This window comes from Saccostrea cucullata, unplaced genomic scaffold (assembly GCF_032062105.1).
Source record: "Saccostrea cucullata isolate Sc308-1 unplaced genomic scaffold, CSIRO_AGI_Scuc_v1 ctg1882, whole genome shotgun sequence".
Taxonomy (NCBI): domain Eukaryota; kingdom Metazoa; phylum Mollusca; class Bivalvia; order Ostreida; family Ostreidae; genus Saccostrea; species Saccostrea cuccullata.
In genome coordinates this window covers 163,008-185,269 of record NW_026925394.1, presented here as the reverse complement: position 1 = coordinate 185,269, position 22,262 = coordinate 163,008, and the positions used below count along the sequence as shown (strand labels likewise).

General features: G+C 36.6%; 1 protein-coding gene across 1 annotated transcript; it reads right to left on the bottom strand.

Annotated features, from left to right (window-relative positions):
- Positions 1-10,014: 10,014 nt before the first annotated feature.
- Positions 10,015-10,830, bottom strand: LOC134268728 (DDRGK domain-containing protein 1-like). Its single transcript, XM_062750968.1, has 3 exons — positions 10,805-10,830; positions 10,466-10,705; positions 10,015-10,183 (listed from the first exon to the last, which is right to left on the bottom strand). The coding sequence occupies exons 1-3, from the start codon at positions 10,828-10,830 to the stop codon at positions 10,015-10,017; spliced, it is 435 nt and encodes a 144-aa protein (XP_062606952.1).
- Between the last annotated feature and the right edge of the window lie 11,432 nt (positions 10,831-22,262).

The window sequence follows — 22,262 nt, the reverse complement described above, 5'->3', positions numbered from 1 at the left end:
TCGCCAATAACTTGTGAACTTTGGTGAAGTACCTGGTTTTCTTCTTGGGAAGAAAACATAAACCTCTTCACCCGCTTCGAAATTATGCCATTTCAATTTTCGGTCATGGTAATGTTTCTGCCTGACCATTGCCTGAGTCATCCTTGTTCTCACGAATTTATGAGCGTTTTCCAGGCGTTCTTGTAGATACCATGCCCATTTATTGCTTGGCACCTCTTTTATGGATGGAGGCATCTCGTACATTAAATCCAATGGCGTCGACACCTCTCTCCCAAACATCATCATATTTGGTGTCATCCCTGTTGTCTCATGTACCGAGCTTCGATAAGCCATCATCACAAAAGGAAGATGGACATCCCAATCAGTGTGGTGCTCGTTAACAAAACCGCTTAACATTGTAGTTAACGTTCTGTTGAACCGCTCCACCATTCCGTCCGACTGTGGGTGGTACGGAGTGGTGTGGGTTTTCTGTATGTTCAACAGTCTGCACATTTCCTTAAAAAGATTGCTTTCATACTGCGGACCCTGATCAGAATGTATGGTGGCTGGTACTCCAAATCGGGAAACGACTTCTTCAACAATCTTTGTTGCGACGGTTTCTGCCTCCATGTTTGGCAATGAAAATGCTTCCGTCCACTTTGTAAAGTAGTCTGCCACAACAAGGATATACTTATTCCCATTTGATGTCATTGGCAGTTCACCTAACAGATCCGTCGCTAGTCTTTCCATTGGATACCTTGTGAAGACTAAATGCATCGGAGCTTTGTTGTTTTGTCTAGGTGCTTTTCTCTTGGTTCACACTTCATAGCCGCAAACATAAGAATGAACATTCCTTTGGAGGCCTAGCCATTAGTAAGATCGGCGGATTCTTGCAAGTGTCTTGTGAATACAAAGATCGCCCGCTGTCCTCGAGTCATGGTAATGTTTCAAAACATTCCATCGCTCCTGCTTCGGGACAATGGCTTGCAAAGTATCCTGCTTTGTAACAAGATCTGACCACCTTCTATACAACATTCCATTGTCAATGACCAGTCGGTCCCACTGAGAGCAAAGAGATTTCACAAAAACAGATTGGGACGCAATCTCATCATTTTTCGGTTGCTTTCTCCTTTCGAGCCAAACTTTTACCTTTTTGATATCCTCATCTTCATCTTGAAGACATTTCAAAGGCTTTTCTAGGATCAACTTGTCTTGGGCCTCAAGTTTGTTTGTGGTTTGGTCAGTCAATTCATTATGGCTGACTTTACACTGCTTGCATGGCAATCTACTCAGACCATCCGCATTACCATGTAGTCTACCTGGCCGATGTTCTATTGTGAAGTCATATGTGGATAACACGTCCATCCACCTAGCAAGCTGTCCTTCGGGGTCCTTAAAGTTCATCAACCATCTAAGGGCGCTATGGTCTGTCCTTACCGTAAATTGTCTGCCGTATAGGTAATGTCTAAGATACTTGATGAAGTGTACAACAGCCAGAAGCTCTTTTCGGGTAACGCAATACTTTCTTTCGGATTTAGAAAGGCTTCTGCTGGCAAAGGCAATTGGTCGTTCAACACCATCTTTTATCTGTGACAATACTGCACCAATTGCATATTGACTGGCATCAGTATCTAGGATGAATCTCTCATTAAAATCTGGATGGGCCAAGACAGGAGTTGTTGATAGCTGTTTTCGAAGATTGTCAAATGATACCTGGCATTCATCAGACCATTTGAAATTAATACCTTTCTTTGTCAGATCATGCAATGGCTTGGCAATATTGGCAAAGTTTTTGACAAATCGCCTATAATAACTGCAGAATCCTAAAAATGATCTTAACTCTGATACATTTGAGGGTACCTGCCATGTCTGAACGACCTTAATTTTATCAGGGTGCGTAGCAATCCCCTTCTCAGATACGACGTGTCCCAAATATTCTGCTTCTGTTGAAAATAGAGTGCATTTGCGAGGCTTGAGCTTTAGTCCCGCAGCTAACAATCGATCAAACACTTGTGTGAGATTTGAAATCATGTCTCCTACCGTTTTTCCAACAACAATGATGTCGTCCAGGTATACAAGGCATATCTGCCATTGCAGACCTCTTAGCACAAGCTCCATGAGACGCTCAAACGTCGCAGGGGCGTTACAAAGCCCAAAGGGCATAACTTTAAAACTATAAAGCCCTTTTCTGGTTGCAAATGCAGTCTTGGGTCGATCTTTTTCTGCAACTTCCACTTGCCAATACCCGGCATTTAAGTCTAACGTGGAATAATATTTGGCACCCGATAACTGACCTAGGGAGTCATCTATCCTAGGAAGAGGATAAGCATCTTTGACAGTTGCATCATTTAGCTTCCTGTAGTCAATGCAGAACCTAGTCGTTCCATCCTTTTTCTTAACCAATACAACTGGAGACGACCAGGGACTGGTGCACTCTTCTATGATTCCTCTTTCTAGCATGTCGTCAACATGACGGTCTGCCTCTTCCTGCATATGTACTGGCAATCGTCTTGGATGCTGCTTAATGGGAGCATTCGTACCAGTATCGATAGTATGTTCCGTCATCTTGGTTTGACCAAGGTCAGCATCAGTCGCAGCAAATAGACTCGAATACTTTCTTAACAGTCCTCTTACTGCCTTGGCATCCTTTGTGGTCAATTCCTTGACTGACCGCTGATACAAGTCCTGTACATGAGAAGGCAGCTCTCCTATCTTATTAATGTGACTGCTCTTTTCATACACATTGTCGACAGCCGACAGAGTGGCAACAAAAGTACCTCTATACAAATTCTTTGTTTCAGTAGATAAATTCATAAGTCTGACTGGAGTGACTTTGCTACCTCTGATTAAGGTCCTGGCTACCAAACCGCGATCTGATTCTATAAAACGATCTGACGGTTCAATAACACCAAGGTTTGGCACTTTCTCATACACAGGTGCAACAACATCACAAATGGCAATTGTTTCACTACATGGAGGGATTGTGATATTGGCTGCTAAGGTAACCCTACAGCAACCTATTTTCCCTTCGAATGACAATTTTACTCTCTTACTTCCTATCAGCATAGAAGAATTTGGCAAATCAAGCGAGCAATTGTTAGTGGTAAGAAAATCAAGCCCTAATATGCCATCAATACCAACATCAATTACTGTAAATTTCTGATTGATTGTCAGGGCAGACAACAGGAAAGAAATTGAGATAGAACCTTCTACATTCATTGCAGTCCCATCTGCCGTAAGAACGTCCTGGTTGACCTTGTCAAGAACTGGCTTTGTATCACCCATCACAGAATACAATGTTGATGGTGAAATGATGCTAACGGTTGCCCCAGTGTCGATTAAAAACTTCACTTTACTACCATTTATCGTAGCATCAACAAATATACCGGCTTCCCCGGCCTTCCGACTTACACCAGTTCTACTTGCATCTTTGTCTGCCCCTTTTCCTTGCCTTGGAAAAGAGGTAAGCTTTTCCTTCTCTTTTAACCTTAACTTCTTCTGCATATTTTGATAAGAGTAACAATCTTTCTTCATGTGGCCCTTCTTCTTGCAAAAGTTGCAAATTATGTTTGACGATGTACGCTTCGTAGATTTTGAGCTCTGAACTGCCATCTTGATTGATTTCATTTCCTCTTGCATGTCACGTACTACCTTCAACAGCGTGGTTACGGTGTCTTTGTCTGATTCCAATGGCTGGTTGGCCTCTCTCAAATAACCTTTATCTTCCTGGAGACGTCTTTCAGCAGAATTAAATGCATCTAACTCCACAGCATGACGTATCGCATCATTCAGGTCAACAGGCCTTGCTTGTTTGATGCGGATCCTCATGTTGCTGTCCTTCAATGCATCAATAAATTGCTCTTTCGCAAGGGTTTCTCTGACATCTATCGGGGCAGTAGGATATGCGAGGTTGGCCAGCCTGCGTACATCCTGCCCAAGTTCTGGCAATGTTTCAGAAGCCCGCTGTCTCCTTTCTCGTAATTGTGCCCTGTACAGCTCTGTTTGGTTAGGTGGCAGAAATCGCTCTTCCAATGACCGGGATAATAACCTGTAGTTACATTTTTCTCCTTCTGGAAGACTGCCCAGCACCGCCTGTGCCCGACCTCGTAGGGAAACAGCTAAGTGCATGCCTTTCTCAGAGGTTGACCAACCATTCAATTCAGCACATACATCAAAATGAGATTTGAAGTCTAGCCATGAGGTAGTACCATCAAACTTATCTGGCTTTACATGGTTACCTTTATGTTGATTACTGTTTGCCCTTACATCAGGTCTGCGTGTTGTAATATTTGTAAACAGAGGGTCATCCTGCCTATATCTATCATAAGGTGTACTTGTTAAGGAAAACCTATCTGGAGGCTTGTCATCTGACCTACCTAAGCTAATGCGGCTCTCAGGCTCTCTTCTTTCTGATATATCAGTAGGCAGAGTGGTCGTCCTAACTAATTTAGGTTTCGCACCCATTGCCTCATAATAATCATCTTCTAAGGTTGTCCGCCTGCTTTCAGGTAGACCTGAATCTTTAGCGGTCTTCATTTTATCTTCATCAAAGCTTGCCTGAAGTCTACTTAGCTCTCTTTCGATTTTAGTAAGGTCATCCATACTACTCATACTAACATATACGATTATTGGTAGCTACTAAAGTTAACAAGCAAATTTCTTAAATAAAATCAAGTACCCCAAAATCCCACCGCTGCCACCAAATTTTGTAACGTGTCGAGCGGAATATATAAATAGCAATCGGGGGTCGTACCTTGTTGATTCAAGGTTTTGGGGGATGATTTCCAATATAATATAATTTTTCTTAATAAATGATTGACAAATGATTGATTATAAAGGCCTGCAAAATATACAAATAAATGGCCAACCTTATCTAGGTTAATAATCACGTTAATATTTAACAGTAAATCAAATAATTACAAATGATTAAGCAAATGGCAGTGGGTAGACTATTTCTAATGCTGGCCAACCTCGGGCTGACGCTTGTACTGCAGCCTTATTCAGGACACAGTCAGTACAAGTGACAGCCCTTCAACTGCTGTGCACACTGCTAGCCTTATTCAGGCAGACACACTGTACACAACAGCCTGGTTGCCAGACAGGTCAACAAGCTTTATCACAAGTGTGGTGGCTAACCTCCGTTCCTGGTTAGCCTCTGAGTGGCTTGCCACTCGAAAACACAACAGCATTTGTTTATTAATAATCTTTGTAGACTAGACCTTACTTCTTTCAGGTCAACCTCTTAAGTAAGCTGACTTTATTTCTTGCAAGTCTCACTTACCACTGTTATGTTCGCACACGATCTTGTTAGTCTCACAGCTGGAACTCGAATGAACGCTCGCTACTGCGATTCAGGCTTTATATACTTTTTAAAGCGGATGTTTACGTCCACATCCTAATCACCGAACCCGAATGATTACAATACAAATTTCCGGAATATTACATGTGTGTGTGTGGGGGGGGGGGGTCAAGGCAAAAGTAGCTGGCCCGTAGGAAGCAATCAATTAGAGGGCACAACCATATTTTTTTCATTAGTTAGTGTCCTATTAACAACCAAAATTTCCTTGACAAGCAAAAGAAAAGGAGGGGGTAACAGGCGCTTTCACTGAGGGGGCTCGAGCATATAGTAGTAAATGTTTTATATAATATTGTAACCTATTTCTTATCGTAAACTGTATGCTAGCTATCCATAAGTATTTTATATATCGGCAAAATATTAAGATATATAGCATATACGGCAATTTGGAGTGAAAAACTTAAGTCTGTTAAATCAGTGAAAATGATACACAAACATATATGTTTGAAAATGTTCTTATATATCCGGTAGGCCTAACATGTTTTGTCCCCTGTCATCTACTTACATTTGTAATAATTTTTCCGTACTCCTGCCCTTGAGATTAATAAGAAAAAAAACATATGAAATTGAAATTGTGTCACGTCGTTGGTAAACAATGGAAATGATTAAACTGATAAATAATTGAATTCACGGATTACATGCTTTATTTTGAGTGAATTGTTGATTAAATCATTTCTTTTTTTTTTGGCAATTCAGGCATCCGAAAATAATGACGTCGCACCAACGTTATATAACGTCGTGAAGAAAAATATCATTTTTTTGATCGAAAATTGTAAAACTCTAAAGTTTTTTTTGCAAGAAATTGAGCGAGAACACATATTATTTTTTTTTAATAGATCGATTCGAAATTAGCTTCACATTCATTGTATCGAGTAATATAAAATTCGTCTGCTTCGTTTTTATGTTATGACCATGGTTTTGAAATGCGTATACCAGCTTAAAAGGCGTATTTCACTATATATTTCATTGAAAAAGCGTCAGGTGCCTGTTCTCATCAACATTAGCGCATTTCAATTACGATTACAATTTAACCTCTCAGACGAATCTCAAATAAATCTCAGAAGGAAAAATTTAAAACGAGAGGAGTTAGCTGACAAATTTTAAGCCTATGTTTTCAGGCAAACAATAAACCCGCGATCTACCTTAAAGCTGAACACGTTTCATAAATAGCCACTGTCAGACGGGTATATAAGCCGTCCGATTTTGTTACACTCGGTTGCACATTCGAAACTCGTGTCCGACATGTAGTACTCCTTGCGTGGTCTTAGATTTTTTGCGTTTTTTCCTTGTTTTTATGTGCATTTTCTGCTTGTATATAATGTATTGACCTTTATTCTTCATGATACTATTGTCCTTTTTTGCAAAAAATACGTTAAATTTGATAATTTCATCTCGACCGAGTTGCACAGCTGTGTAAGATGTACGTCTACACTCGTCAGATCTCTATAGCAAACTACATTGAACCGATAAGCTATCTTCTCCTTATATATGGGCTGTGGGGAACGCTTTGTACAACGAGAAATATGGCGGCCTATGCCTATTTATGAAGAGTGTTCAGCTTTAAGTTGTTGATCCCTTTAAGACTTGCTCGCGAAAACTAATTGCTTCGAACTTGCTTATCCCTGGTAAATCGCGAAATAAAGTCGTCGATAGATTGTTGGAATACCTGGTCTCCAAAAACCACATAAATATTGTCAATTAGAAACTCAAGCATCTTCGTGATGTCAACTTCAGAGTACTTATGTGTGCAATCAGAATCTGTTTTAACAAAATAATTTTGCAAATGACCAATCACGAGGTAAGTAAATTTACGAGTTCCATTTTTATTGAAGCAGCAGCTTTCAATGATATCAAAAACCTGGTTATTTCCATATCCTTACCGTATAAGTGGAAATTTTAGCGAGACGCAAATTTAGCAATTAGTCCTTAAAACTGGTAATATATCTTTAGCGAAATGCTATTTTAGCGATTTCAAAATGTCATTTTGAATTTAGAAAATGGTCCGTAACGTGGCACCGGAAGAGAGTTTCCAAAAAATCTTTCGGATATAACTTCAGATAACAACAGTTTTATAGGTTTAATCTATTATTTGACGTCAGTAACAAAGTAGGTGTAAAAACTTTTTCTCCTTTCACTTTTTGCAGAAAATACAGACAATAAAAGACAAAACCCTTCAAATACTATATTAACAAAACACGCAAAATTTATGTACAAATCACATAATTTTTTTAGGTAAGTAGCTTTTATTATACCATCCGCTTGAAACGTGGGAGGACATACTGTAATCCAATGTTTTCCAAAAAAACCCTTGAAAATCCCAGATTCTAAGTGTGTATGAGAGGGTTAAGGAAGGTGTGTGAAAGTGTGATGGTGTTTGTGTGTGAGGGTGTGAGGGTGTATATGTGATAGGGTGTGTGAGTGTGTGTGTGGCCTGTTTCTAAATAAGTGTTGTGTAAGTATGTTTACATATAAATAAAACGAAGAATAATTAATAAACGATAGCTATTTATTAAGTGAATAAATAACCCACCAAATATATGAGTTACCGGGTCTCACAGTAGTCGATACGTCCGTAAGGTCGGGAGGGTAACTACTGAAAACTAATTACTTGCTATTTATATACATTAAACGACCCCAATCCCGATCATAAATATATCGTCTATCACTATATTCCTCCCCCTAATTGAAAGGCTATGAATATAAAAGGATAAAAATCTATACGTCTTTTAAAATATAAAAAACAGATAAAGTTTTTATATTTTTGAAGAAGAATATTGCCGAAATAAAAGCTTTTTTTTATTTATTACACACAAACTATGAAATACGTTATATTTCCATTAGGGAACTCTTAAGAATTAGAGGCGCGTTTGGTCGTCTGACTGGGACATCATGGCGTTGCGGATAATACAAAACATGCCAGTTTCAATCCAATTTTAAATGTTTAGTGCATTTGTCATTCTAACCAAAGAATAGAAGAACTAAAAGACATATGAAAGAGAGCAAAAACCGTAACTTTATTGTCCATTTATAAAAGATACGACATTTCCGAGGTATGTGTATTGTCTTTAAATGTACCATTACGATAAATAGATACATACAATCACCAAAAAATGAAAATTAATTTCCTTGTCATCTCTACTATTGATTTAAATAAAGCCCACAACAATAAAATATTTCATATGCATTTTCTAAGCATCTGTTCATTGACATTCAACATGTTGTTTACATGTTTATGTTACGTTTGTCCCAGAAATCCCGCGAGATTTGTACATTTTCCGACTTTTTCACAAAAGAGCGCACTAAGAACTATAACTCTTCAATAGTGGAAATAGAACGTATTGGCAACAATCAGACGATCTGACTGTTTATCGGTACTGTCAATGTGCAATAAATAATAATAAAATACACGTATGTTTTAAAACTTAAATGATACTTTTAATGATGAACTTCAAAACTTTTGCATAAAATATTGTAAAATCTTGTTGATATCAGACTTTTCGCCACTTTTCTTTATTTTAAATCTCTCTGAGATTTTAATGAAGCCTAGATACATATAATTATTAATTCTAAAAACGATATTTTTAAAATTAGATAAATTGCCTAATTTAGACATAGAACAGAAGACGAGCAAATTGATGTAAATAAGACTCCACATCTTTTGAACGAATTAAAAGACCAAATAAATGGCAGTACCTAGTCACTGTGTGCAATTGTGCAAAACATATTCACAATATCTTTTTATACTGTGTTCTGCTGTATATAGAATATATTTAGAATGAATCTGTTTTCCAAACTGTAATGTCCTAAAAATTTGTAAATTACATATGTACAATAAAATAAAGTATATTAACAAAATGAAGTATCATAAAGAGAATCGTTGCCCGCGTGGCGCAGTGGTTAGAGCGTCTGCCTCTAGAGTCGCGAAGTAAGTAGTCAATCCTTACGTCGCGGGTTCGAATCCCACTGTGGGACGTGGAGACCGGTCCTTCAAATGAGACCGTATAAACCGAGGCCCCGTGTCGCAGTAGGTGCTGGCACGAAAAAGATCCCTCACTGCTCAAAGGCCCTGAGTGCCGACCATAGGACAAAATTTGTAGCCCTCCACCGGCAAGTGGTGGCGTCTCCATATGAGTGAAAAATTCTTGAGAGGGACGTTAAACAACATACAGTCAATCAATCATAACCATAATCAACCTTTATATTAGCTTTCTCTTAGAATAATCTGAGAAATTGTTGCAAAACAATAAAATCAAAGTATCCGACTCTATTATCTGCCAATCGCCAGATAATCCTCCACTACCACATAAAACAAAATTTTATTTCATTAATAAGTTCTTATAGAAATTGGAAAAGTAGTATTTATACATCTTTGATCATTTTAAGGTCTCATACATTTTGAATCTTGTGTGTGGCTGAGGTCATGGTTTGTTAGATCGAGCTGAGGAATGGCCTCAGTTGATAATTGAAACTCCCTTGTTGACCCTCGCTTTAATACATATACGTAAGGATTATAATTTTTTTTTTTAAAAAGTAACTCGCAAAAATTTATAATTGCCTGGTCGAGAGTTTGAGGATCTTTATCAAGAGTGACCAGTACAGCCTATTTCTCTGTGCAACCTCGAAGAAAGACATCAACAGTGATGGTGTTTTTGAAGAAATTCAGGAGTGTCTGGGTAACCTTAAGTTGCAAGTTCTCCAATGCGCTCAGCAAATCCTTTTTTTGTTTCTCCTGGATTCTGCTTAACCTCTTCTAGTTGTCTTCGAATAATGTGTGAATGGTCTTTTCTATCAAAACGTTCTTTCAATTTCTGACAGAGCAATTTGTAATCTTGTCGTAGGTTCTCTGGTCTTGAACGATAAAACTTTAATGCTTTTTATCTTAAAAACTCAATCAGCTTATCTAATTTTCCGAGTCGTCCCATTTGTATTTTTTGGCAATGTGATCAAATTGGGTGAAGTATAGCCTCTATGCTGATGTAACATCGTATGTAGCAAATTTGGGGGGTGTTGGACTGGAAACTGTGCATTTCTTCTCTTCAGGTTTTTCGACATCAAATTTTTTCTTAAGACTATAAATACTTTGTGGGTCAATTTCCTTTTCATCTTGATTGTAAACATTGATGTTCTTACTTTGATCTCATCTGATTTAGTTCTTTTTCTCTTTTTACAATCTCTCTCTCTTCCTCTCTCTTCTTATCCATTTCTTTCATTTTTGATCTTAAACGTTCTTCCCTTTCTGCACGCTGTTGCTCTTCTAATGCTTTTACTTTTTGTTTCTGCTCCTCAAATCTCTCATACTGCTCATTCAGTTCTTGTTCTCTCAAATTCACTTTCTTTTGTAGCTCTTCAAATATGTCATCATATTTCTTTCTATTTACCACCAAACTTCTCTGTATTATTGACACTTTCTCTTCACTATTCTCAAGACGGACAGTTTTTCTCTTGTATCAATTAATTTTTTTCTCTTACACGTGTATTTCTTTCTCTTTCTCCATGATCTCATTCTGAATGGAGCCCTTAATTATTGTCCAGATCCTGGGTTTCTGATTGAACTCGGTGAAATGAAAGTGTTTACCAAAAAACCGGAAGTGCATACATTCATATTTCTGAGCATATTTTTTAATCAAACTCTCTGAAAACGCATAAAATTATTGTTTTCACATTATTTTAATACAAATGACCATTTAAAACTTTTCAAGGATTATTTTCAAACCAGTTTTTGTTTTACGACTTATGCGCGTCATCATGCGCAGAAGGCGCGAATTTTTAAACCCGCGACCCCCCTTAAATGATGTATTTGACTAAATCATAAGATACCCTGACGAAATAATCATGCATTTGTATGAGATGCAAAAAAAAAAAAATGTAGGCTAAGAAAATTACAATCTGATTAAAATCATATCCTCGATCCGCTCCTTTGTTTTTATTGTCGCTACACAAGGCCTCGTGTAGCGACGATAAAAAACAAAGAAGCTGATCGATGATCGGATATAAATCAGATTGCAAAAATAAAAAAATGAAAAATGAAAATGTTGAAAAATAATGACAAATTATTATATACCTAATGTGTATCACCCAATTTTACTGTTGAATTTACGCTATCACGTGACGTCGTGATCCGGATCACCAACATGTTGTATTCTGAATCCATATCACCACTCTCTGAAACTGATGACGTAGTACGCAGAAATATGACGTTATTTTTCTTACGCGTTAAAAAGTCCCTTGTTATAATACTTTGATTAATCGGTTAATATTATCCAATTTATCTCTAAAGGTTTATTTTAATATATTTAGCCAGTTATAAGGGGGTATATAATAAATTCATCATTTTAAAAGTAACTTAGGTTTGCCACAATCACGAGCTCTAAGTTCTAACTCCTTTCCGATCGACTTATCTGAATCTCAACACCAAAAGTTTCAGCTTAGGTTCAGCAATCGTCCGATCGCTTCTGGGGCTGTAGTCCGGAACTTGTGGAAAGGCGATGATAACCCTCAGAAAGCTTGACTATACTTGTCCCATCTGGATCGTAAGCTCACTCAGCTACGTCCTCATACTTCACCAACGTCATAACGCTACAATTTACAGGACTGATAAGTTTTCCAAAAAGACAACACTTCATGATGTAATATTTAGATAAAGCATAAATGAAATATGTCTGTCTAAATAGTTCAACAAGTTATGATAAAAAGCATTCATTGTATTGTAATTTCAAAACAATATGGCGACCACTTCCGGCTGTCACTTCCGCCCAATACATTGAAAGAATTCGCCAAAAAAATATCGAGCACAAAAATACACCTAAAGAAACACTCAAAGGTGACACAAATAAAGTGATACAATATTCTATCGACAGTAAAAGAACTGGGTATTTAAACAGGTCTGGACGATTTCTAAATATGGAAGTCAAGAACGATAACCGAAAGTTGCTATAAATGTACATCAAGTACACGTAATTGTTTTTCTGTCCAACCAGACAACAGCATTTTTACACACCCCAAAACATATTTTAAAAGAACAAAAAGATAACACGTGCTTTTGTTTTTTTCCTCAAAAAGATTTTTTTAACAAAAAATCTGTAGAAGTAAGATGAAAACTTTTGAAGAGTAAGGTATTTCCCACATTTTGATCATGAACAACCTTGACATTTTTTTCTCGGTAAAGAAAAAAAAACAATGCACGATAGAATGTTATTGTTTACAGAGGTATAGATCGCACCAGCAAGTTTTTATCAAGTTCAATTATAACATTTACCAGAATATATTATATGATGGTAAATACAATTTTGCTTAGCCGTCCGATTTACATTGATAATGCTTAAATTCCATGTGTATAGATCAACTCACACAAGTGTTTATCGTATGGAGCATACACATAATAATAGTTTTGCATTATCACGGGTTTCATGAGCGCCGAATACATAGCTAAGCAGACTTTAAATGGGCATAAGGAAAGGCATATGACGTGGAGAAAAGAGAATCCTGTAATTATAAAAGAATGCGTTTTATCCCAATATCTTACCTCGCATATCAGAAACTGCATGGAATACTAGTATTCTGTAATAAACACTCAAAAATAATACAGACTGTTATCTTTTCGATAAGATTTTTATGTCAGGCTCTAAAAACTGAAAATGTACCGTATTTATATCAATTTTTTAACGTAAGTAAACTTTGGGATTGCTAATTCTCCTATAGCATTGTATAGACAGATTTTTTTATCCCACTTGAAACGTATTCCAAGCTTTCAAGTCGTGGTTGTTCACGGTAGAATTGTCATAAGTATTATATTATTCCCAACTGCGCATAAAGTTTACAAAAAGTTTGTTCTAAAAAAATCTTTTGAGCAAAAAACTTAAAAACCACGTGTTTTATTTATTCTCTCATGGGTTTGTCTAAATGCTGAACATTATCTGATTGGTCAGAGGGACTAGCGCCTTGTTTACTCTGTGTATTAATAGCAATTCACGGTTATCGTTCTTGACTTCCTTATTTAGAAATCGTCCAGACCTGTTAAACTCTCGCTACCGATACACTTGACTGCTCACACAGGTAAGTTAGACAAGTGGATGTAAGCCAAGGTTATATTTAGGTCACTCGATAAACAAGAATACTTACAAAATACACTTTAAGAATAAATTCAAAAAATACAAAATATGCATACCACGATCTGCTCTCCGTGTCTTTTGTTACTAGTTAGTTTCTGTACGTTGCATACTGCAAAATACACTGTCCCTGCAGTAAACTCTACTGCCCTCTAATGTATGTCTTACTCACACGGCAGCTCACCCGGGAATTGTCCCAGCCAATCTAAATCACGTGACTTTTGCAACGACAAACAACTATGAGAAATCATTGTTACAGGCCGGAAAGCTAGCCTTATACACAAGTGATTGTCACACACGTCCCCCTTTTCCAGAAAATTGTCTACAATTTTTTCAACAACCTGCAATTATTTGAAATCACTGAAACTAACAAAAATACTGAATATTTTTACAAAAATTATCTCATCATACCTTGTTTATATGTCTACACACAGCTCAAGCAATCTGCTCCAACATTGTCACTGCATTTGATGGCCACAATCCGGAAACGGTATTGTTGTAGAAATAAGGCCCATCTCATCAAGCGAGAATTCTCAGTTTTTGACTTGTTCAAATAAGTGAGGGGCTGGTGGTCTGTTTCTAGGATAAACTCTTTACCGTAAAGATACTGGTTGAATTTCTGTGTACCCCAAACCACGGCTAAACATTCTTTCTCAATTACTGCATATGCATGCCTTTTCTCTGTTCTGAAGTTTCCTGCTTGCATAAGCTACTGGTAATTTTCGTCACTTTCAGTTTGAAGTAGCACAGCTCCAATACCATTGTCAGACGCGTCGGTGCGTAGAATGAATATCTGTGTAAAGTCAGGCAACTTAAGAATTGGTTTAGCACAAAGTAATTGCTTCAGTGTATCGAAAGCTAGTTGTGTACTATCCGTCCACTTTACTTGGTTAGGTTGTCCTTTTTTCTTCAAATCTGTCAGTGGAATCGCTATAGTAGAAAAGTTTGGTATAAACTTTCTAAGCTTTCATAAGCTTTCATGAGCTATCTTACAGGTATCTTTCAATCTTTCTCTGAGGTCAATTACATATTCGTAGGTGGATTTTACTTCTTCATCTGGTATATCTTCTGTCCACAATTCTTTCAGTATTTCCATTGGTCCCCGCACCTTGTTTCCATATAAGAGTTCAAAAGGTAAAAAAACATAAACTGTCTTGTGGTACTTCACTGTAGGCGAATAACAAAGCATTCAAATATTTGTCCCAGTCTTTTGGTTTTTCCGTACACATCCGCTTTAGCATCTGCTTTAGTGTGCCATTGAATTTCTCAACAATCCCATTACACATTGGATGGTAAGGTGTATTGTAATTCTTTTCAAAGATAGTAAACGACTGACTTCTTTCATTACATCCTATGTGAATTGTGATCCATCCTTGATCGGTTAACATATCTCTTGGAACTCCAACACGACTAAATACATCAACTAAAGCTTCCGCAACACGTTCTGTCTCTATTCCAGATAATGCTACTGCTTCAGGATAACGATATGCATAGTTAATTATGGTCAAGATGTACTTGTTTCCTCTAGTGGTTCTGGGCTCTAGTGGTCCAACAATATCTACCGCAATACGCTGAAAAGGTTCAGAAATTACTGGCATCTGACCAAGTGGAACAGAAGATATTCTTCCTTTTGGAATGGTTTTCTGACACAAGTCACAAGAATTGCAAAATCGTTTGATGTCTGCTTGCACACCTGGCCAATAAAATTCTGATGTCACCCTGTCTATGGTTTTCTTTCTTATCCCTAGATGTCCTGCCATCAATGTTTCATGCGCAAGTTTCATAACCAACGGTCGGTATTTCCTAGGTATTATCAGTTGCTGAAACGTTTTTCCATTGGACACCCTCTGACTGATGAAATCTCTGTACAACATTCCATTTTGTTCGTATATCTTGGTTGTTCTACCATCTCTAAACGTCTTCACTGAGTTTTCTTGTGAAAATTTTCTTAACGTTTCCAAAGTTGGATGTGTTTGTTGTTCTTTCATGATTTCGTTTGGTGACACTTCTGTTAAAGCCTTGGGAACTCTTAGGGGATTATAAGATGAAGGTTGTTTCTTTGACTGGCTTCGAGTTTGCACGTCAGTTGTTGTTCCATTAGACATAATCCATGATGTATCCGGATCCTCTGCTTTTCTTACTCCCTCGATATTTCCTAGAATCAAATCATAAGATGGATTGTCGAAACACCAGGCCATAACATTTCCTGAGAAGTAAGGTGTGTCAACATTCACATCTGCGACATCTGCTTCAATTACACTACCATCTGCCAAAACGCATTTTTGAATTTTTCCTGTCATCTGTTCTGGTTTAACTAGATCTCGTCGAATGACAGCACGACTGCAACCAGTGTCTCTAAGAATATTCACTATTTTGTTTCCAATGCATCCTTTAACAATAGGCATTTATACTTCACTAATCGTCAAAGAGTCAGTATCTTGTGGTAAGTCTTGTTTGTGTATCACCGATGATCCTTGACCTTGTCGACTGTTTCCAGATCGTTGATTTCTCTGGGTTTTATCCAATTGTTTGAAGCTAGATTATTGTTTTGCTGAATTTAGATTAGGATTTTTGTTCTCTGTATTAGTTTCACTGTCATCACTAAATCGAACTGGTCTGTTTTGTACTGTTTTCCTTTAATAAAAGCTTTGTGTCCAAATTTTCCATAAACAAAATATCCTTTCTGCGAAGTAGATTGAGACTGCAGTTTAATTGAAATTGCCGCTCATTTTGTTGTATCTCACTCTGTAGTCTTCTGTCAAATCCTAATGGCTTTTGAGTAAAGAAAAAAGATTTACTTGCTCTGGCTTCCGCAAATTTATCAGCATACTGTGCCATTTCTTGGATTGTTGACGGACATCTCTCCTTTAGGAAAAGTAAAAGTTCTTGAGAACAACATAATAAGAATTGCTCACGAAGAAACAAATCCTTCAGTTCATCATAGGATTTTGAAGTTTTGGAAAGTTCAATCCAGCGTTCAATATAATTGTTAAGTCTTGAGGAAAACTGTGAAAATGTCTCACTACCATTCAGGCTTTGCTGTTCGAAACTTTTTCCGAAAACCATCCTCTGTCAATTCAAAACGTTTGTAGAGAGCTTATTTAAGTTCCTTGAAATTTAGTTCTCTGTTCGGTGGAAGTCTTGCGAAAACATCTAATGCCTTTCCTGTCGAGAGAGCACTTAGGTGAGATCCCCGGTTATTGTAATTCCAACGTTGAGCTGTAGCATATCTCTCGAATCTCTGGATATAAGCATTATATTGTCTTTGGATTCGTCAAATGCTGGAAGTTAAGGACCTATTACAGGTTGATGAACTTCCGTCAAATGGGTAGAATCAAGTGTTGATTTTTGAGATCTTTCTAAAGCAAAAGTCTGGAATTGATGATCCATTCCAAGTTCCTGAATTTTCCGTTTATGTTCAGATAAGTTTCCTTTTTCTCCTCCATATCGAGCCGATGCTGACGTTCTTCACGTGCACGTTCACTGTGTTCTTTTCCAGTTGAAGATGAAATTCTCTTTCTTCACGTGCTTGTCTATCAGATCTTTCCTTTTCACGTTCATCACGCATCCTGGATTGTTCTTCCTGTACGAATTTTTGCAGCTCCTCGTCTTTCAGTCCCATCTTAGTACCAAGTTCCAAAAGTTTTTCCATTTCACCGACAGAAGACATTGTGACTTATACTAAAGAGAACCAGTATACCTTGTAAACAATCAGCACCAAGTGTCTTAGCTCCTCTCTTATTTACTTCTATCTAGGATACTTACCTCTTAGCAATAAATGGGTGAACCATATTCTTACTTACCTCTAAGTATAATATCAGCCATCTTTCCTGGGACTACTAATACCTAGCCTAAAAATTTGACTAAATTTTGAAAATTTACTTTAAATTAAACTTGGCAAACCTTTACAATTGGAACAATCTTAACTGATTTGGAGAAAGACAGGTGCTCAACTACCGCTACCACGAAATGTAACGTGGTTGAGCCAGGTTATCTCCAAATAACACTCAAGACAGTTCCAATTAATGAAATTTATTTACAAAATGAAAGGAAATATATTTACATAATCACACTATCACTCACACGCACTTGAACACCTCTATTTCACATATACTTGTAAGAAAAAAAATCAATAAACCCTATAACTTGACAGACAGAAGGACAGACTAAATGTTCCTTTATAAAATTATCTCAGATTATGATTTATTTTGTTGCCCTGTAGTAATATTCACTTGCACAGTTCTTTATATCTAGGTTTGCCACAATCACGAGCTATAAGTTCTAACCCCTTTCAGATCGACTTATCTGAATCTCAACACCAAAAGTTTCAGCTTAGGTTCATCAATCGTCCGATCGCTTCTGGGGCTGTAGTCCCGGAAATATACATACCACGGTCTGCTCTCCGTGCCTTTTGTTACTAGTTAGGTACTGTACGTTGCATACTGCAAAATACACTGTTCCTGCAGTAAACTCGACTGCCCTCTAATGTATGTCTTACTCACACGGCAGCTCACCCAGGAATTGTCCCTGCCAATTTAAATCACGTGACTTTTGCAACGACAAAGAACTATGGGAAATCATTGTTTCAGTCCGTAAAGCTAGCCTGATACACAAGTGATTGTCACAAAGGGGGGGGGGGTTAAATCCGCTACTGGCTACAGGATCTGACTTTAATCGATACGTCCGCATTCTGCAAGGTCTGGAGGGTATTTACTTGCTATTTATATACATTAAAAGGACCCCGATCCCGATCATAAATATATCGTTTATCAATACATTAGCATTTACTTTTAAACAAAGTAAACTCAGAAAAGGGTACTACTATGGTAAACGCTCTTTGTACACTCATTCTTTCCCTGAACCACTTGCTTTTTAAGAATTTTTTTATATCTGTAAAAAATTGATTGAAAGAATATATCACAAAAAATAAAACAAACAAAACAAAAAAAAAGGTTTTTCTTTGTTTGCAAAGCCTTCAAGGCCCTGTATTAATTAAGGTATTTCCATCCTCCTATGATGTCAAAGGTTATTGCAAAAACTGTTATCAATTTCAATTAATGCTAAGTAGAACTGTTATTTTCATACGAATGCTTTTCAATAGGTATAATGATAAATACGAGTATTTTACATAATTTTTTTTCGAAATGTTTATTTTCTTTTTTTAATCAATTATTCAATCTTTACAAGGGCAAAAACTCCTCATGTCTTAATTCAGGCATTTTCTTTATCATACATCTTAAATAGTTTCCCTTGTATTTACAATTCAAAAGTGTTTTAAAAGTAGCAAGTATTTTGGAACTTTCAGCATCAGAATTATGCATTTGAACCAGTTGTTATAAAATTATTATAATTATATTTACAAAAAATCTTCGGTTTTTTTTTTATCTCCATGTACACTTCAGTTTATTAATGTCTCCTATATTAAGAAGGGTATCGCGATAACGAACAGTATTCAATCTCAAAGTCCAAAAAAACTTCAAAATAGAAGTTGAGCAAACACGGACCACCGAAACACCAGAGGTGGGATCAGGTGCCATGGGGGAGTAAGCATCCTCTGCTGACCGGCCACACCCGGAATGTGTTCCTTGCCATGACCAGGAAATAACGGAAAATTCGTCGTCAATTCAGTGTATAAAAAATGGCCTAACAATTAATATGAAAATCAAAGTACTAAGAAGTACAGAGAACCGGGCTCATTTACAGAGTAGACTGAATTTCTTACATGAATCACGTTTATATTCCGATGAAAAAAATTATTTTAAAACTATCAATATAAATGATAAGACACTGATAGTGAGTTTTTCAATCCTAATACCACTGTCCGATTTTGTCAGAATCAGAATTAATCTGGTACCGCAGCTGAATGTAAACAAACAGGCCAGTCTGGTTCCCTCTCCTGCTTTACCTCGTATGTGTAGAGAACTACGATAACATTGATTATCGAAAATCCTTACGCTTATGAATAATCTTCTTTGACTTAGGACTGAAGTTTACAAAGTCATTATTACTAATCTTTATTTATATAGATAAAATTTCGTTTTATTTTTCTTGCTTTATTTATTGTTTGTATTTGCTCAAAAGCGGTTGAGAGTAAGAACTATATTTTTGCACATAACTTTAAAATGGCGACTATGTGGTTGACTTCCTGCCTTGAACAGGATGACATAAGCCGGCAATTGCTCTTTGAACAATAAGCCCGGCTAAAAACAGTCAACATTTTACTCAATGATAAATTATATTTGCTGATAAGGTCATTGTATTGACCATAGAACTTACGAAATGATGAATTTAAAGGAGACTGCTTGTTTCATTAACTTGCTTGTCAATAATTTACCTCGTTATAGAAATTATTCATTCGTAGAGCAAGCTATGGGTACCTATACATCATTTGCAACGATTAGTAAATCTAAACTATATTCATTGAATATGAATTAAGGATATGGAGATAACGAATACAATTCAATCTCAAAGTGCATTAAACAATTTACAAAATAAGAGCAGAACAAACACGGACCTCCGAAACATCAGAGGTGGGATCAATGCAGTTTTTGAACCATTAAAATTGTTAGGGTCGAAAAACCTTAGAGAAATCAAGAAACAATTGTTATTTGACATATCTAATTTCTTTTTGTCATTGGCATGAAAAACTTACTACATTATTTCTCTACAGAATTTATTAACTTAATCACGGGCATTTGTTTTGTAATAATATTAGCTAAGAGTGTAGTAATAATATTTTTAATACTGATTTTTAAAATGAATATAAAAAATACACACACACACACACACACTCACCCTCACACACACCCTCTCTCACACACACACACACACCCTCACCTACACTAACACACACACACACACACACACACACACACACACACACACAGAATTTCATACTAAAAGAAACAAACATTAAAAGAAACAAATATCTGCTCTTTGCGTATTTACCATTCAAGGCCCTTAAAAACTAAAAAGCTTTTGTTAATTGACAGTTTTATTTTTAATTGCTCGAATATCATAGCTGTTATAAAATAAATAATTCATTACTACCAGTTTGAGTAACGTGGAAGTCTCTAGGAAATCAAGATTTCAAGATGCAAGAACTTTTGACCAATCCCTTTGTATAAATTATACAATAAAATATACTGAAAGGAAAAAGAAACGCAGGGTAAACTTCTGAGGTGAATTAAAAATGTTTTTCTTTAAATATGTTTTAGTTTTTATATCTATATTTTAAACTCATCTTTCAAAACGATGTAACCAAATTCCCTTTGATTTTGTCAAATAATTTATGAGTTTCTGAAGCTCAAATGACGATACCCCCCAAAAGTGAAAATCGAAAACTCTCACTATCTTCAATGTCTCTCCCGTGCATCTGTCTGAGCCTTATTTCCCCTTTGCATGGAATTTCATTAGAGTGTTTATCTTTCAGACCCTGGCTATATTTGGCATGTGTAGTCACCCAAAAAAAAATAAGTCAAACGGCGCGCGCATGCGCCAGTGAGAGGAATAAAACAGTAAGTTGACTTGCTCAAAAAACCAAATTGCGGAATTGTTTTCTTTCAAATTTCATATGAATGTAATGACTATAATCGTTTACTGTATAAATGGCTATTTTTGTGGTAGTAAGGTAGCGATTTAAGAGATGGCAGGACGAATAACCAGCTCGTAACATGGATCTGTTTCGCGTTAACGTCATCGTCACGGTTGATTGAAACCATTCCAGACCCTCTCTGACAACGGGTAGCAAGTTTTATGGGGGAAAATTTACAAGAAACTGCTTAGTAAACCGTTGTTGCCTTTTTAATTAATTAGGCAATTCGAAAGCAAGACCCCAATGAACTTCCGTAAACTGTGCCAAGATTGCAAGAAATTCATAATGTCTCTTTATATTGAAAAGCGATGTGCATACCTCAAATGCATCAAATAATGCAACAAGATTTGTTGACAAACTCGTCGTTATCAAATTACACGTGTTTTGGGCTTTTTAGCGTTTTCCCTACGTGACGTCATAAATTTTACGGTTGAGTAATTCTGAATACTGATTTTGGTGCACAGTAACTAAATTTCGCCTCTGACCAATTTTTGTAATTTTCGGTCATGTGGTCGAAATGTTTTCAAACATTATGCTACCCTGCATTTCTTTTTCCTTTCAGTATATGTTCAGAACAAACAAAGATACATTGCGGGTTCCATTAAATTTTCAACCAAGCTTCTTTCGTTACTCCTCACCAAGATATTGACATTAGTGAAGGAAAAACTTCGAGAGTACTGTGGAATAATATATTCAAGAAAAAGTATGAATCAGATGTGGATGTACTAAAAAATTCCAAAGAACTTGTGGACAATTTGAAATCACAATATTTAACCAAGATCAAAACCTTAAAAACTTACGACTTTTCAACTTTATACACAACCAATACCCACGATAAAACTGATTTTATATATCATTTGAAACCTGCTTTTTCAATAAAAATGGAACTCTTAAATTTACTTACCTGGTCATGGGGCATTTACAAAATTATTTTGTTAAAACACATTACGATAGCAAAAACAAGTACTCTGAAGTTAACATATGAAAGATGGATTAGTTTCTGAGAGAATATCTACGAGGTTTGTCCCAAAATGTCGTAGACAATGTTCATAATTTTTTAAACATGCAAAAAATACTTACCAACTTTTGCATAGACATAATTTAGGCAATGTTCTTAAAAACCGTGAAATTTTCAAATACATATCTTTCATATTAATAATATTAGGACGATTTATATGAAGGGCGATAAGGCCTGTCGGCGCACAGAAAAAATTCGGAATAATTTACA